This window comes from Notolabrus celidotus, chromosome 23 (assembly GCF_009762535.1).
Source record: "Notolabrus celidotus isolate fNotCel1 chromosome 23, fNotCel1.pri, whole genome shotgun sequence".
Lineage (NCBI taxonomy): Eukaryota > Metazoa > Chordata > Actinopteri > Labriformes > Labridae > Notolabrus > Notolabrus celidotus.
Window position 1 is genome coordinate 17,530,238 of NC_048294.1, and position 19,208 is coordinate 17,549,445.

The 19,208-nt window shown below is 41.2% G+C and overlaps 1 protein-coding gene across 1 annotated transcript in view; it reads right to left on the reverse strand.

Moving 5' to 3' along the window:
• The window catches only part of ppp1r14bb (protein phosphatase 1, regulatory (inhibitor) subunit 14Bb), a 29,571-nt gene extending 12,289 nt beyond the window's left edge, over window positions 1-17,282 (reverse strand). The window contains exon 1 of the mRNA XM_034676997.1: window positions 16,548-17,282. Coding sequence (XP_034532888.1) covers window positions 16,548-16,748 — 201 coding nt within the window. The 5' untranslated portion in view covers window positions 16,749-17,282. The remainder of the gene's footprint in view (window positions 1-16,547) is intronic.
• Between the last annotated feature and the right edge of the window lie 1,926 nt (window positions 17,283-19,208).

Consider the following 19,208-nt stretch of genomic DNA (forward strand, 5'->3'; position numbering starts at 1 on the left):
ATCAACCTCAGTGTCTGTAATCGGGCACTACATAGCTTTAGGGCCACCTTGCTGCGGGCATGACACCACTCATGAGAGATGGGAAGTCACAGAGGGGTCAGTTTGGGTGCAGGGATCGGGGATGCATTGTGTCACTCAGCGCCTGCTGCTTTCTATCTTCTCTCCACCTCCCCAGCTGTCTCACATGATTGCTTATCAAGGCATTTGCAGGTCCTTCAGTAACACACATTGTTGGCTTTCCTTTCTGACACCTTTTTTTCTTCCTCCCAGAGCGAGCGTGGGTCACAAAAAGTGTGACCCCAAAGAAGTGGGTTGATGTTTTTTTTCCCTCTACAAGTTGAAAATGACTCCCTAATGCACGGGAAGGGTTAAATCACCAGAGCACCCTGCTACTTCCTGTGTGGTCACATGACCTTGGGAGGGGGGTGAGATGATATCTGTGGGAAGAAGTTGAAGGAGTGTGTGTGTGTGAGAAAATATGTTTAAAGTAATAGAGAAGCTCTCAAGTATGACTGAATCAACTGAGTGAGCAGCAGCAGTTATACTAGTAGTAGTAAATGCGTGTGTGTGTGTGTGTGTGTGTGTGTGTGTGTGTGTGTGTGGGTGGGTGTGTGTGTGTGTGTGTGTGTGTGTGTGTGTGTGTGTGTGTGTGTGTGTGTGTGTGTGTGTGTGTGCGTGTGTGTGTGTGTCCAAACCATAATCAACAACCATTCACAATTAATAAAATCTACTAAATCCAGTCTGGAATGTGCTTATAGCATCTTGTGTGTTTCATTCTGCACATTCTCTTCGCATGTACCTCTGTGTGTGTGTGTGTGTGTGCGTGCGTGCGTGCGTGTGTGTATGTGTGTGTGTGTGTGTGTGTGTGTGTGTGTGTGTGTGTGTGTGTGTTTGATCCTCATCTCTACTGCACATCTAATCAGTTGGATGTACTTCCTACCAGGAAGAAAATGATGTCCTGTTTTGGATAATATGAAGAACAGAGAGAAAGCGCTGCAGGCTAAACTGAACTCATCTGCTTACAGCCAGGATGCAGCGTATAATTCCATTGTTCTATCAGCTGTATTTGTTCTGCTGTAGTGAATCTTAAAATTAATATTTCAAGGCTATCCCTTTTGTTTTGCTCCCCTATGAAGAAAAATGTGCATATATTGAAAACAAAAACCTATTAGATCATCTCTGCATGACCTCTGTGGCAGCAGGGATATGCTAAGCTCCTTAATGTTTCTGTTCTACTAAAAACAACATGAGCACTTCCTACTACAGCCTCCATATGTCTTGCCTCTGCAGCCCTGTCAGTCCTCCTGCTATCTCATTCCAGATAAAAGCAAACGGCCCTGTCATGTAAAGTAAAAGGAAACAGAGGCTCCAGAGTGTGCTGCTTGTGATGTGGGCATGCTATTGTGTCCCAGCGCTGTGTGGGCTGTTTCAGAGTTATTGCAGGAGAAAGCCAACGCAAACAGGCTCCAAGTGCACAGAATATAACTTTACATGATGCCAGGAAACATGTATCACTATAATTAGGGTGCAAGCTCAGTAATTTAGGTGCGTCTTACACTGTAATTAGGGGACAATAACATATCTGTTACTAGAGTGGAAATACTGCTCATAAAGTGATATCTTGGAATGACTTGCTGATTTTGAAGCTGCTGGCAGATATGGATTGGTCAGGCTGCACTGAAAAACATGTAGCTCAAAAATCTATTTGGAAAGCTAAAATGAATGTCACCCAACCTTGACCCCCCAAAAAAGCTGCCCATAGTCATAGCAGCCCCAAACCACGGCTGAATGATTCACACATTGGCTTGTTTGGTCTGACTGAACGGTTGGGTGCGTTTTGTGTGTTGACTGGACATGTCTGTGCGGCAGCCTCTCTCAGGGAGAACACTCTGCCGGTCCCTCAGGGTCACAACCAGCTCCGAGAAGACTTGTGCTGGCAACCACACGGAGCTGGCGGGGTTGGGGCTCAGCCGCTGGATCGTGGTTGCTAACTACTACACGAGGGCACCAGTTTGCCCCAGCTGCTGCTCAAAGTCACCCTGCTTTCACTTTCTTTCTCAGTCTAAATGAGAAGTCCAATCAAAATGGAAAAATGCAAAAGTTATTTTATTACATAATAAAGTTGAACAGTAATCTATTTCTGGTACAATGTGATACCTCAGAGCAGCCCACACACTGGAGGTAACGCTTATTTCTATGTTTCCAGCCAAAGCAACAGTGGCATGCAAAGTATTGACTGAAAGTGAAGGATAGGCTGAAACTGCGACCATAGCCGGACGTGGGCAGGCAAAACAAAGAAGTGTCACCTACACCAACATTTTCAAAAACAGAAGCTTCAGTGTTGCTGTGATTGACAGAAGCTGCATTAGCAACTAAGACGGAAGGAAACGGTTAAAAATGTCAGCAAAGTCATGTATGGATATGAGTTTTGTCAGCATAGGAGCATAGGTAAGGAAAGTACAATAAATAAATCATGCAATCTCCATTATTAATATCTGTTGATGTATGAAGCCAATGTGGAAGTGCAAAAAACTGCAGTTCTTTAAGTGTCCACTTGAGGCGGCTGGCTGCCAAAGCCCAGGAAGCCTCATTACCACCACTAAAAGTGAGCTAGCTCAAAGATCAGTTCACACAGACACAATTGAAGTAGTTGAAAAATATAAGAAGTGAATTACTGTCCATTACAAAACGTTACCACACCAGTTGTTAGCCTGTTGGAATCTGCCCTGCTTTGTTCATAAGAGTTCAAGAGCTGGCTCTGGCTCACCGCAAACTATATCAGAATTGCTTGCAGCATAAGCCGAAGCCAGTTGCCGAATACCCGACTTCAGGTGTCGTAAAACACAGTACTTCATAACTCTTGGCAACTCACAATACCTCTCAGATCCTCCAGGAATAAGAGCAGTCTTGCACTCTCTCCAGAGTGAACTACAATCATGTTCCTGTTGTTTATGAGCTGGACACTGAGCCTTTAGATTCATTTTTCGCCTAAAAGTGTGCACATTCATTTTAGCACATTCATGCACAACACTGTTGATGGGGCATATTGGTGTATTGGGATAAAGTTATCCAAAAATCTTCACTCTGTTTTGACCTGCCGGGGGCTACGGATGAAAATTAGTCTTATGGCTCACTCTGGCATATCTACACGTTGAAATGTTCTTTTATATGCACTGTCCCTTTAAATAAATGAAAAGTTTCATATTAGAGTACCAAAACACGCTTGCCTTATTCTTACAGTACACTTACCCCTGCATGTGACCTAAAAACATTCATAAATAGCACAAACTGACAGCCTTTATCGATTCATGCTACAGTATCATTTTTCAGCCGAGCATCAGAACTTGACAGAGCACCAGCCTTATGATATAGATGGTATCACCCCAGTTAATTTTCCAGAAGATTTCCTGCTGCATTCTCACATGAGCTAACCTGACTTCACCACAAAATTATACCAGGGGGCAGGTAGGAAATATAATCTATATAATTAGAAATGTATCTATTTATCAGGCTACCTGTAAAATAAGAGTTAGGTCGCAGCACCTGTGATGGCCTGTTTTTTGTTGTTGATAATCCTGGAGTGACACATTATGGTGGCAGTCCCAGTTTTACTGTATTTTCTTATCAGCACTCATGTAATGTCTCCTGTCTAATGAGATGAGTCTGAAACAACGTGTGTGTCTGATAACCAAAACGGGCTGAAGATTTACAAGCATTTGACTGCTAACTTTTAACCTTTGCTTTCCATTTCCATACAGCTGTGATGATTTGCATAAAAATACTTAACCAACCGCCACTCTCTCCCTCTCTTTCTCACACACACACACACACACACTCACACACACACACACACACACACACATTGAATATCAATCTCTCTGCTCAGCCCACTCTAATTACAAAATCCCCTTTGCATCCATGTGAAATATATAAACCAGACAGCATCTCAAGTGCCCACTCTCACCCTGCACCTCCACTCACCTTCTCTGCATCTTGTGTCTGACGTTACTGCACCCTGAACAGAAGACTGATCAGAGGATCAAACTCATCCGCCCAGGCTGATATCGATATGTGTCCATGTGTGTATGCATCTTGGAAACAGTGGGTAAAGTAGCCTGTGGCGTTCTAACAAATGGATTTTTCCCTCTATCTCATCAATTACTAATTACCATGACAGCCGACGATCTAAAGTGAAAAACTCAACCAAAAAAAAGCAGAAAAAAGGAGCAAGAACAAAAACATACACACACCCCTGTTACAAGCCAGAAGAGTCATTTCTACTACAATTGGTCTGAGAGATTAGATTACATGCAGATTAAAGTCAGAATGCATACAAACAAGGATTACAGCAGATTAGCATTATGTCACTCTTGGCAAGCACTCTTAAAACAACCAAAGGGCTCCACCATTCATTCATTTATTATGCAGTTGTTATTCAATTCACTGAAACACTTTACTATGTTTCCTGGAAGTTTCTTTACATGAGTGGAGTTTGGCAATCCTTCAAAATCTTTCCGGTTACAACTCAATAACTTCTCCATTAATTTCCTCACACTCCCCAAAAGGGAATTCCACGCTTATATGTGGAGCCATTGAACTCATTTAACTGGTATTGAGATGTAATTAGTGTGGGTTTCAAAAGGGATTAGAGGAAATTATGAATCTTTCATCGAGATCAATCATCCTCACAAATCCTGACTTCAAACAATGGCAAAATATTGGATAATCTTATAAATGATTCCTTTGATTGAGACAGTCAGTGTTAGGATCAAAAGCACACAATGCGACAGATTTCAGCTGATTATCACACAGAAATAAAAACTGACGGAGAAAATGTGGCCGCAATATAAATCGAATCCTCCTTAAAAGTTAAATTTACTATAAAAAATGTCTTCTGGGTTTTGTGTTTGCAACTACATGCATTGTTCTGAGCAGGACCATTATCTGACCCTTTATAAGATCATTAATACTTTTTCAAAGGGGTTAAGGTACAGGTTGATCGTTAGTGTATTATCAACAGAAGATTGGGAATTGCACGGCAATTCAGCAGATTGCAGACACTAAAGCTAAGTTGTGTTCTGCTGAAGACCAGCACCCAGCAGAAAAAGCAATACTACCTTACTGATAAATGGCCCCGTCTTTTGGAACTAGTGTTTTTTTTTTTACTGCACAACATCTGTATTCATACGCCTGAGGTATGCGCTGTTAGAGACAAGACAATTCTTTTAAATTTTACAGTGAGGGAATTATTTTTGCCAGGGTGTATGGGCAAGACACAGAGATGGAAAACTTTTGTGGTTGTTCAGTAATAAATGCAACATTTTTTATGTTGCCTTATTTTCTTCATGGTTGGGTACAGCAGTACTCTTTAACAAGCGTTTGATTTGCTTATTTCATTCTCCTCTTCACAAAAAAGGTCACTGCAGACTTGGATTTGTCTCTGTGTTGCTCCTGGAATGTTAGAGTTTACATTTCATGCAGCTGGTCAGAGCTATCGAGGCCATTAGCCTTTAACAGAAACTAAAACGAGTCAGTAATGTCTTTATCATCTACAGGACACTCTAGTCTGAACAGTCCAGAAAAGATTCGAGCATGCTTGAAAACTTGTGAAGTAAAGTTTGATCTAGCAGCATCACTTTCTGACCAAAAGTGACCCAAAAACAGAGTGCCAAAGGAAAGGGATGGGGGCGGCAAGATGCAGCTGGGATAATATCTGAAGATGTAGCATTCACTAAAACTGATAGTTTTAGATTTTAAAGTGGAGATTTTTCTGGAGTTGTGGTGTAGGTTGAGCTCCATATCTCGTCCACACCAGTGCATAGATAGCTTAGCTTCAGTTAGTCTGCTAGCTTTACCAAACAGGGGCTTTACTTACCATCATCCACTGTAGCTCACACACTCATTAATGGTAACCTTAATCAAACCCTCCTAAAAATATATGGAGTGTCCCTTTAAAACTACTTTGAAACAACATGTTTTATCTAACAAAGCTTTTACTTTTACTCTCAGCTGCTGAGTATACATATGCAACATATTGAAGTGAAAATCTAAAACTTTATGAATGCTGCAGCCTTCACATTAAGTGACCATAGACCATGTATAAATAATGGACGAAGTATCCATGACGTCACCCATCTGTTCCTGAACGCTGTTTTGAAGTTTCTAACACTTCTGCATGGTCTTTATATTTTGAGAGTGGAGGTTGCCGCTTGTAACTGACTCATGTTTGTTAATTATTGGTCCTGTCATTATTCATCATTTATTTCAGCCCAGGTGGTGGTGCTTTCTAATAATCTGCTTCTCAATGTTAATGTGTTGCAATAAAATAAACAAGTAAAGTCAAGTGAAGTGCACTACACTGGTAACAGATGCTAGCTTTGTTAATCCACATATGTAACTCATTCATCTTTTGCTTCAATGGAATTCATTGATTCCCAAACTTTTTTTCCAAAAGCAGGATTAAACTATTCTAAAGAGGTTCATGGCAACTGTAAGTAGATTAAGTCATAATCCACTAAAATCTTTCTGTACATAAAAAAAACCAACCCCCTGAAGGCTCAAATATTGGCTGGAGAGAAGTTGGTGTACATATTTGTTCATTATTTTTTCTGCCTTTTTTTAAATCCCGATCAGACTTTCAAATATGGAAGAGAGACCAGACGTGAACAAGTGAACACCTGTTTTGGATTTTTCATTTAATCATTGAATGATTTCTCAAACTACTTCAGACATTGTGGGAGTGTGAGTGAGTGAGAACGGGACTGATTCCTTTCCTGATGAATCAGTAACTTAACTAATTCCTGTTGCTCAGCCCTACGCCCAAATATGGTTGGTTGTTCCTTCCTGCTCAGGGGCGGAGTCAATTGCATAATTAAACTTTGACTTGAAGTAAATATGTACAACTCATGTTTAATTATATATAAAGATATACATTGAAAATATGTAAACACTGTCTCATATTTTAATAAATGATAGAAGCTTGCTGCATTCGTCTGTCTGCCTACATGCTGTCTGTCCATCTGTTCAAACACATTTCACCGATGTATTTCTTCCCCATCCATTGACAACACATAGAATCTTGGCATGTGACTTCTCCTACGCTGTGATACCATGAAAGCTTAAGTGAGGTGTCACACAGTGATGACATCATGGAGGATATATGAAGCCAACCTGGCAACGCTAGTCTAACCTCTTTATCTTTGTCTGTCTGCCTGCTTGAGACCGACATTAGGTCACTGCGAGTGCAAACGCAGTGCCACAGCTCTGAACAGTCTGTTCCTGTACACTGTTTATTACCTCTTGGTGAAAGCTAAAACTATTTCATATTAAAAAAAAATCACCGCTTTGACATCATCCATCAACGTCTTTGAATATGCAGCATTATTCAGCTTGTGCAGTCTGGCATCGGCCTACACCACCAACACGTTACGCACACACAAAACACAACCGGAGACAGTAAACAAAGCCGTATGCAGACTTTTCCTTCCCTGCATGTAACCATCAGCTCAACTGGCATCTGGTCTAATGCACCTCCTGGGACTAAAATACCCTCCTGAGTGGATCTGTGTTACCTCACTCAACCTGCAGGCAGTTGGCATTGGTTTGCAAAAAGACTTCATGATAATGACTGATGCATGCAAGCTGCTGCCAACGCTCGCAGCAACTTCTGGACGGTAGCTGTAAGTTTCATTGTTAAAATATGTTTTGGGCATTGAGGTAAATAAACACACATCACCAAAGCCTCATAATAATGCTCATTTAAAAACACCCCAGAGTCACATAATAACACTGGCCTGAGTACCAAGCTACAACACTGTTATGTTCCCTTTAAAATGCCTCCTCGGGGTGCTCAAGCTTTTGCAAAACAGCAATTAAAAGCATCTGTACAGTTTGAAAATGCAATTATTAAACCAGCAAAGGGAGCAGGCGAGGACCAAGAGGAGTGCTTAAATGAACAAACTGTATGTTGCTTTTTTATTAACAAGGAACAGCAGTACTTGACACATCACACATCACAAGCATTATGGAGGCATATGATATCAAGAGTTTTGACTGGATGCCTCTTCACCTGTTTAGCATGCAGGTATGATTGGATAACACATGTTTGTAAGCTGTCTAATGACACTAAACCAGTTACTGTCTGCTATTATGTTTGCTGCAAGCATCCGCATTTCCTCATCCCACTCTAACAGTGCACCTGTTGCCTCGTGATCATTGAGGTAAAATGGTTTTGTTTAAACCCTTTAAACCTGACCGACAGCCTAACTGAGTGTGACAGTCAGAGGATGGAGTGACAAGCTCATCAGGCTCGGCTAGAAGTGAAACATAACACTGAAAGGTTTGACAAGGTAGGGTTGTGTTGAGTATGGAGCGACTTCACTGTGACACATGACAGAGCCCATGTTAATGTACATACTCACAATACCTGATAAGACTTTCCATCAAACAAATCCTTGTTTTTCAAACTTTAAGTTTTCTCAGGTTTAATATTCATCATTTTGTAACAAAAAGGGTTTAATTTAGTTCATATGAAACATTTCAAACATCAAACTGATCAATTTTAGGGATATTTTTTAATTAAGGAACTTGTCAGAAGTTTACAGGGGATGCCGGTCAGCTCAGTCCCTTAAGGCATTTTTCAACCAGAGGAACTTTACCCCGAAACTAGGGACTTTACCCCGGAACTACGTGTGTTTCGACCGGTGGACCCAGGGTCTAAATTTAGTTCTGGGGTAGATAATCTCCACCCCAAAAGGCCCCTGCTAGGGGGGTAGTACTTTTCAAAGGTCCTACGACTTTCGGGGGCAGGGCCTGTAATGCTGAATGCGTCTGATTGGTAGCTTACCTGCAGTGTTTTCATTCCGCCCACCGTCCACAATAACATCACACATATCTGGGATTCACTTGATTTCTCTTTCTTTCATTTGTTTTTTCCCCCTCCAAAAGTCACTGGCCTGATTTGCACAATCTACCATCTAATAATGGACGTAGTATCCGTAACGTCACCCATCTGTTTCAGAAGCCCTGTTTGGAAGCCAATGGTTGATGGGAGCCATACTGGAAATACTGAACTCATCCTAACTTCTGTCGAGCTACTGTGAGGTAAAGAGGCGGGCCTTTAGCCTCTTTACTAACAGCTACAGTGTCCCGGCCTGTCAGTCAAGTCATTGATGTCCTTATTTGGGCAAAACTAGTAATCTTAATAACTTCTGAACTGTTCACTCCCTGTACAATGTGTGCCGATAGAGAAATTAGCTATTCAGACTGAAGCCGTTTTTTGAACCAGGCTGTAAACATGTTTATTAATGCTGCAAAGATCATCTTTTTTGAATGGGTGTGTATGTGGTTTCCGGTGTTTCTGCAGCCAGCCTCAAGTGGACGCTCAATGAACTGCAGTTTACAACACTTCCGCATGGGCTTCATATTTTGAGAGAGGAGGTTGCCGCTTGGTTAAACTACCTGGTAGAGTTAACCCCATCTGTAGCAGTCCATAATGGTTTGTTGTAACCAGCTGACATGCAATGGTTTCTAGACCTGCAGGCTAACATGTAGGCCTGTCATTAATGTGAATCAACAAGCAGCGAACAAGCTGTGCTGTTGAGTAAAAGTGGAATTTTAATATTGTCCATTTTTCTACGTGCTGTTTGGGTTTCTCACACACTTCCTGTAACAACATGCATAAACATTCCCCTCAATGACTCACATCCCTCATTCTGCCTCTCTTACTCCTATCGTTCTTAATCCATGCCTCCTCGTGCTTACTGATCTTTACTTCCTTCCGTTCTTACTCACACACTGACCCAAACACATGCTCAGTCTTGCTCGCTCAAATTATTCTTGGCCTTTATCTCTAACTTGGTTGATTTATTCTGTATTAAAAACCTCACATGGTCAGTCACTCGGTCTATGCTGACTCATCCCTAAGCACTGACTGTGTGTGTCTAACATGTACAACCACATGAAACCTATTAACACTGTGTGTGTGTGTGTGTGTGTGTGTGTGTGTGTGTGTGTGTGTGTGTGTGTGTGTGTGTGCGCGCGCGCATGTGTGTGCTGGCATGGGGGTGTTTACAAAGACACACTGGAGTCTTTCACTCCCGCTGTGTAACAACCACTCTTTGTAGTCGGACAGAGTGAAACAGGGTAATGCTGATTGGTATTCAGACCTTTCAGTTGAAGGTTCAAGCCCATGTTTCACACCCCATGTGTGTGTGTGTGTTTTTGTGCATACATGTGTGTGTGTCCTTTTAAAAATGTAAAGTCAGGCATGGAAGCCAACTTTATCCATGAGCAGCATGCAATGAAATTACAGCTGTTCCAACAACTAGGCTTCCTCTCAGACACTCTCCTCTGGGTGACTTATGCAGATATAAAACTCCAGGATGCATGTTGACCTATCGGGGAATATCACTTTTCTGATTGTATTTCATTTGAGAAGACAACAGACCAAAATCACATGAAGGAAAAATGCATTTACAGATGTGAGAAGGTCATTTTGTTCTTTGACTCTGCTGTCAGAAGTCACTGTCAGCGCCTTATGGAGAGCAGTTTAAAAAGAGGACTTTAGTCACTACCATTATATAACTTGTTATCTCCCCGTTAAGTGTGTACAGCAAGTAATAGCAGAGGACACATGTTACAAAAACACTCTCTCCCACTCTGACATCCTTGCCTACTCCCACTTCTTTTTCCTTCTCCTCTTGCCATCCCCTGTAGGTTTTTTTCCCTTTTCTTCCCCCGTTTATTGCATTCTTGCTCACCAATCCTGTGTCTGTTCTACTCCTATCCCTGTGTGTGTGTGTGTGTGTGTGTGTGTGTGTGTGTGTGTGTGTGTGTGTGTGTGTGTGTGTGTTTGTGTGTTTGTGTGTGTGTGTGTGTGTGTGTGTGTGTGTGTGTCTGTGTATGTGTGTGGCCACGTAGGACCCTGGAGTTTGGGGATTGGTCCGCCTACTCGCTCTACTGTTAACCGTGTAGCTACTGATTTAAGCTCCAGAGTGCTGAGTGAAAATACTTCAAGTCTGACAAATTGAAATCTAACAGCACTGTTACCATGGAGATGGTAATTTTTGTGGTCGGAGTGGAAATGTTTCATTGTAATACAAGTGTAGTAGTAGACTTGAAGATAGAAACCCATGCTTTACTTTCTATAGAGAGGCTAAATCTTGCTAAGCTTGATGTCACCAACAACTCCAAATATCCAAACATTCATTGACAGTTTAGTATGCATGTTTGCAGACCAATAATCAAGCTATCTTACCATTTGTCCATTAGACATTGGTTTTTATCAATAATTCCTCTTAACTATTATATTACTTTTACACAACATTGGGGTTAATGAGTCTATGTGACCATTGTAGTAACCGTTCTTACACATATCTTTGCTTTTTGGGTAATTTCTATTCACTTTTTGTGGTTCCATTTCAATGAAGGAGCCAAAAAATACATTAGCTAACATTTAAGTTAGTCATCTTTTTTCCTTACTCTATGAGTAATCAATACGTAATCTAGTGTTTTTATTCCTTGCAGGGAAGATAACCAAGAAAATAGAGAACACAAATACAATGGGCAATGATTTTCGAATATTCGAATATTCGAACACTTCGTAAAAATGGAAGTTACTTCAAATATTTTCTCATTTTAAAGTACAGTGTCTCATTGTTTTTACTGGTGCCTGGTCGAAATACGGTGTTCCTGCTAGACGGTGGCTATAGAGCGTCTTAAAGATGTTTGCTAACTGCATTAAGTAACAGAAGGAGAAGAATGCTAACTGCATTAAATAGCAAAAGAAGAAAACATTAGTGACAGTCGCAGCGATTTTCTCCGTTTCTGAATCTCACACTACTACAGACGTATTTTGAGAGACTGAGCATGGCTGTAAAATATAACAAACATGCCACTCTGCCACTCACAGAAACACCGACGTAAAGGTTGAGACAGACGCTGCCAGTGTCCGCTACTAGCAGCACCTCGTCCTGCTGCTGGTTAACTTAATGGGATAGGTCTGTGTGAGTGTGTGTGGGGGGGACCTACTGGTATTGGACACTGAGGAATCATTTGTATAATTTAATTGAAGTAAACAATTCAAATTGTATGAGTCATTTTTACCAATTCTATAAATTAGGAAAATTTAACTTTAGTATAAACTAACTGTTTATTGCAAATTACTTCAAATACACAAGATATTTACCTGTCGCTCCTTCAAAACTTTTTGCTAATTTATCAGACTTCTAGCTTGCGAGCTAACTGGTTTTCTCATAGGCTATATGTGAAAATGGATGCTGTTAGTGTTAACTGACAGTGAAGCCAGAAGATTTACAGCTCCCCCTGTAGAATAACTGCAATATAGGTCATAAAAACCACCTCACCCCCTCCATGTTAACAGATGGAACATGGGTCAAACTATAAAACCAAAACACACATCAAATCATTTTTTCTCAAACATGGTTTCTGCCATTATAGTCAGTTCTTAAAATGCTGATTTTGGTTTTAAGTAGTTGTTTGATTTTAAAAAGATGATTGACTACACCGGATCAGAGAAAACTAAAAGCACACCAACATTTGGGACATAGAAACTTCCATAGCTGTTATTATCAGCTTCAAATCAACACAAGAACCTGTTCTGCTGTGGACTGTACCCACCTGCGGGATCTTCAGTGTTTTAGCAGTAAGTCAAATGCGTGTCTTGGTTAGCAGAAAGGGAGCAGGATCAGCTCTTCCAGCCAGGTTGCTTCTGTGCATGCCTTGGCTGCACCAGCCCACTATGTCAGTGCCTACTGAGGCATTTTCTTGGCTTCACATCCCACAATAGGCGGAAATGAAGGCATGCTGTCCATTCTACATACAGTCGATGGTTTTTCTTGCACTCTTATTGCAAGACACAGTTAAAGAGTAATCTGCTAATGAACCAACTGATTGATGTAAGTGAGAAATGTATTCATGCATTCCAATTACTCAACCTACTCTTCATTTTTCACATTCCTCCTATCAGCTGCAGCTGTACGCTGGTTTGGAATCACTGCCATATTGGGTGTCCTTACAAAAACCAAGCAGGGATTGTTTCCCCCAGAAAGCAAATGGCACATTAACATCAGGTATTCAGAAGCCTTCTATTGTAATAACTGAAAAGATCTTATTATAATGTCTCATACAAAGACAAGGCAATCAGAGGCTTTTGGGAAATTATGGAATTTCACCAAGCTTTCTTTGCTAAATGGACGCAATCTTTTTTTTCCAGTGCATGGTTAACCAACATAAACATTTAACCAGCCTTGTTGCCATGGAATCATGTTAAGACTCGGCTCCTTACTATTACCCATAGCAACTCTGACTGGTAGGCTGACTAAGTGGCTGGATGAATATCTGACAAGCTGGCTGGCATAAAAATGACTGGCTGACTGCTTGCAGCATGTTTAAAGGGATTATATGAATGGGGAAATAGCTCATTATGAATTCCCTGTTGAACAAACTCCATGTGGTTTTATTAATAGTCCAAAATTGCATCCAAGACAGACGAGAATTAAAAAGATAGCACATAATGACGGGTGAGTTATGAAAATGTGCATATTGAATGAGTAACAAGACAAGAAAGAACAGGATGAAGCAAAGTAGGGATAAAAAGAGAGAATACAGGAGTTAAATCCAAGGCCACATGCTCCAGGTCCTTTGTCAGTGAACAGGGTTCTCCCAATACCCGCTCTGCTCTCTTACAGGCTAATGCTACCTCTCCAGTTACACTGTTTAGCAGCACATGCTCCACATTTCCCAGTCTAAATGAGCCCAATGTGTCTCCATGAGTGAACCGACTGTAAATTAATCTCTTTGTTGTCTAGGCAGAGACGGGATCCGGACAATGAAAAAGGGGGAACCACTTTGGATGGTAGCAAAAAAATAGGCATCTTCACCATGGATGAGTGAGAGATGTTTGATGAAAATGTGGCATTAATCATTTTTATTCCATGTAGAATGAGTTTAGTCTGACTTCCACACAATCTTATTATTACACATCAGTGCAATCCAGGTCTGGTTGTAACTGTAACACCTGTTTGTGCAGCTTTTTGGAATATATGTGGCCTTGTTTGCTCAGGCGGAAAAGATACTAACAATCAACCATCAGTGCATTAAAGCATGCGTGACTGACAAACTGAGTGGAACAGTGAATGAAAGATGGATGCAGGATCGGTCAATGAATAACTGGTATACACCGGGTAATATTTATCATGGAAAATGTGCTCTGTCTGCTATCAGCGCTTCGGTACTGCAGTATGAAATAACTCACATCACAAGCAGATCTGAAAAGATTTCATCTCTTAAAAAGGTTGATCTTGTTGTGAATTTTAAAACGTCAAATAAAAAACAACACTGAAGGGATTTTCTTTTCCCCTGAGCTTATTTTAATCAGACTTTTTGACTTTGCAGGGCTCTCTATAATAATGCATTTAATCAATTATTGGCAGACAATCAAAGCACATTGATTACAAAATCCCCTCTAGGCCATTTAATCACCTCTGCTGGCGTGCAGTCTCTGGAATATCCCTGCTACTTCATCATCAACTGCGTAAAAAAACTCAATGAAAGAAGTATACAAACCAACATTTCAGATATAAAATGATCTGTTTGTACACTTGAGCTTAAGAGGTATCAGCTTTCAGGCCTCCCAGAGTGCTCACTGTGGTTTGCAATAATGTCTGCTTACAATTAATTACAGATGAGATTTTACTTTCGACTTCTAAGCGTTAATGTGGGAACAACCGGACCTTCTACAGAGTCTCTGCTACTTGGCAGCCACAGGTGCATCCGGGCTGAAGATAAGAAGAAACTTTTGAGAACCGGGATTGGGGGAATAGGAGCAAGAGAAGCCACCCCCTCTTCCTGCGTTACTCTGCACCAACAAAGTCAAACTCTTCATCCTCCATAGACCAGCCTAACCTTGTGTGAGAATGTGAGATATCGCTTCCAGCCTCTTGCACTCCTAACTTTTCTCTCACAGTTAGCCTACCAGGAATTCTCTGAACCTGTTAAGTTGTTGTATTCCTCACGCTAGGAATAGAATGTGGGTCAATGCCAGCTCAGTAGAGTCGACATGAGCTTACCAACTACTGACGCCAGCAGCTACACTACAGCTGCCGTCAGGAAACATTATGACTGCATGGATCTCCATGTGTCACCATGACCAAGGGTTTGATGTGTGATGTGTGAGTGCAGGGGGGCTATTAAATTAGCTAGTTAGAACTTCTAATAGTTACGCATAGAGCTGGGCGATATTGATAAAGATGTCATCACGATAACATTTTTCATATCAGTCGATATCAATAATTATCACGATAAATATCAAATCACTATTTCATTTAAATTTAAAGGCAGATTTTTGCCCCTGAGTTAAAGTTAAAGAAATGGTTTGTTGGCTCTGATAGGCTTCTTGACTCCCTCATTTGTGACAGTGCTAACAGGAAGCAGATCTTTTGTGTAAGATGAGATTTTAGTGAAGTTTTTGTTTGTAGATTTTATTTTTTCTTTAATGTTGGGTGGCAACTAACTAGTGTATAAGGCACATCAGCGCCCCATCTCTTTCCAGTGGTTGGGGGCTGTAATTACAGGTTTGAATATACCACATTTTTATCGAACATTTTTTAAGTTTATATTGAGGAAAATTATATCACGATAATTATTGTTATCGAATTATCGCCCAGCCCTAGTTATGCACAGTCATTACTATGGTAAGTATAATTGCTGAGACCCCCCACCTTGACTCATCAGTGTCACCTCATTTATCTTGTGTTGGCCCACAGCAGCTTTGTGTGTCACCACCAGCAACATTTGGCTTCACTTAAAAGTTTGCAATCAAAGGACATGAGAAAAGATAGGGGCGCTTCTCACCAGGATCCCTTCAGAATTAACCAAAAACATCTACCCTCTGTTTTCTTACATGCATCTGTAATCAATTCCACTACTTCATTAGAATAATTTCTTAATAATTGTTGCAAAACATCTCTCTAAAAGCGTCTGAACAATGTGTTTCACCCCATTAGAATGACATAAAGTGGTACAACTCAGTCAGCCAATAATATTGGATTCAATTAATTCACAGGTGTGCTTTAAAACAGCTTCAGCCAATCAGAGCAGAGAGCACATGCTGCCTGTTTCATGATGAGGCTATAAAGCTTCTTCGGCTACATTTAGCCAACCTGTGAGTGGAAGAGTGAGAGGAACCCCAACACCTTCGGATGACTGCATTAAGGTTGCATAAACTGCTTTAGATGTGAATGTCTTTGTTTCATGACATGTGCACACTCTCCACTACATTACCTCATCCACTTACATATGGCCCACATACTATGGGCTATAGAAGAAGCGAGGCTAGGCCAAAAGCAGCGACAAAGGGCCTTTTAATGTTGCTTTATCAACAATTTGCTTTAGGAGGAGAGGGATAGACAAGCTGCAGACTTGATAAACTGACTTATGGGCTGTACAGTGGAGCCCAATTACTTAGCAGAGCCGCCTGATCGATATGTTCGATTGGTTTCGTGGCCGGTTATTGTTTGGGTCCTTACCTCACAGTCATAGAGGTCCGTTAGCTGGTCGATAATCCACTCCTCCAGGTTCAGTCTCTTCCTCAGCTCCTTGCGGTCGTATTTCACGGTTACTCGTCCCTGCTTCCGAACGGGTGTCTCCGGTTCCTCTGTGGTGCCGGCCGGCGTCTGGAAATATACCCGGGGTTGAGGGCTCGTCTCCGGGCTTGTTACAGCAGCCATGGTCGCTGATCCAGTCGGGGGAAAAAAAAGACTCGCCCCCGTAAGGTGTGGAAGTGTGAAGGGGTTGACGGAAAAGAGGCGAAGCGGTCTGTGGAAGTGCGACTGTTCGCTTTTACGCACGGAAAAGCCCTCGACTGATGAATGTGTGACTTGAAAGCCCCCGGAGAAACAAGACCTGATGCTTTTGTTGCTCAAATTCGCTCAAAGGGGATATTGGCAGTAGATGGTCGCTTCCTCAAAACCAACAGAACCGACGGTACGATGAAACGTTCAGTGTAACCGGCTTATTGAGCTATTTACAGCATGCAAACTCTGCCTATAAAAAAGAGAGGGCAGCAGTAGCAGAGCCGGCCTCAACTCTTGTTCAGTACAAAGAGAAATCACACGTCTCTCTCTCTCTCTCTCTCTCTCTCTCTCTCTCTCTCTCTCTCTATCTGCGTGCGCGCACTCTGACTGGACTCGAGCGTATCAGACGTAGCGACTGAAAAAAAAGAAAAAGATCAAATGTGGATTTTCCTTTTAAACTTTTAAACAAGTTCACTCCCCCCTTTTCTCGTTTCCTTCTCGTGCACAGTAACCCCACCCCCTTCTTGGCCCTGACTTCCACATGTGGCCCCCTAAAGCCCCATTTACTACAGTGTAACAGCACCAAGAGGATATGCTCATTTGTTAGCTGTTTTGTACAGCTTACAACACACAAAAGAAGAATAGTGTTTGTTTAAATCTTCTTTGAAATAATTAACAATTTATTAGATAGCTATATTCTATAACCCAACCTTAAAAACTTTTAAAAAAATGTCAATGGCCTATAGGCCTGATTTTTTTGTTCATTTGTTTACCATTAGCCTGCTTGGGGTAAACCATTACACTAAGTTATAACTACAAGACTAACTGCACATTCTGCAGCACTTTGTTCTTACACATTATTTACTTAATTTTCTAGTTTTCTCAGGGCCCTAAATGCTTCAAACTGTTGGCATTTAGGTGTATTGTATTCCAAATGTTTCCTCTGTAATGTGAGAAAAGCATACAGTCAACAGTTCACACCTAGATTTCACAGTTTGAGAAAAAGTAAACTTCACAAAGTACAAAAAATAGTTTTGTATTTCTTAAATGTTTGCCAAAAGGCTGTCTTCTTTACATTTTTTGTTATAAGTGGAACATGAGCAGCTTGAACAGCTGGATTCACCTCTTTGGTTTTGTTTTGGAATTTAACTTTTATGCTTGATTTCGGGATACAACAGAGATAATACCACTGGAGGTGTTCCATTAACAGGAAACCAGTCACATTTTTTCACAGTCTACCCATTGTGCTGTCACAGCAGGGAACCCCACACTCCAGCCTGGCTGGTTAATAAGAGTTTTAATAATAATAGGAGTGTGAAGTGAAGGGGGAGGCGGAGAGAGAGAGAGAGAGAGAGAGAGAGAGAGAGAGAGAGAGAGAGAGAGAGAGAGAGAGAGAGAGAGAGAGAGAGAGAGAGAAGTAAAGTCTTACTGTCTGTCTCTCTCTCTTTTTTGACCGTCTCTGGGGTCTTCACATCTGTCAGCATGCTCATATTAGTGTGTGTGTGCCGGCCCAAGCAGCCATTTCAAAGACAACCATAGCAACAAGACATAAAAACCTGAATTATTCAGTGAGCATGTCTCAAACTTACAGTTGAGTAAGCACAGACAGACCAAGACACACTCACACACATATACACACACAGCAGCCTAAACATTCATGTGTCCTTGCATATAAAACACACAACACACATTCTTCAGCAGCTACAGAAATACACAAAACACCAGGTACAAGGCCAGTGTGTCATCAGGTGAGCGGGAAAAAACTGTATATGCAAAGTAGCTGTGTGCATATGCTTCACCACACCAACTAAAGTGGACTCACATGACCTGTCACTAATATTTGGTTCTCCTGCTGCTCCACGTTAGACACAGAGGAGGGTTAGAGTAAAGTTCCTGTGTAATATTTATACTGTGTTGGCCTTGGGGGAGATTGAGAAGGTAAAAGGCTAGTACACAGTATGGTGTGTGAGAAAATGTCAGGTCATGTGCTCCAATAATCTCACTAAGAACCTCAAGCTTGTAAATACCCGGGAACGGATGTTATTAGATTCTATAGAGAATATCCTCCAGCTTAAGCTCCGTGGGAGACCTATATGTGACGCGGATTTGCTATTGACTAAGACTGAGCTCCCATTTATTGAATCTTTTCGTAAACCCATACACAAACAAAACTTAAGGCCAGGAAAAAAAATCTCAAAAGCATCGTTGTAATGTGATATTAATTAATATTTGTGAATTGCAAATGAGAAAAAAAAGTCCCATTTTTGCATCAATGCTTCAACACTGTGACCTTTGGTAACCTTTAGTCAAGTGACAGTGGTGCAGGAAGTACATGGAAAATGTGTTAACTTTATAAAATGCCAAAAATCAGTATGAAAGTTCAAATTTGAAAGT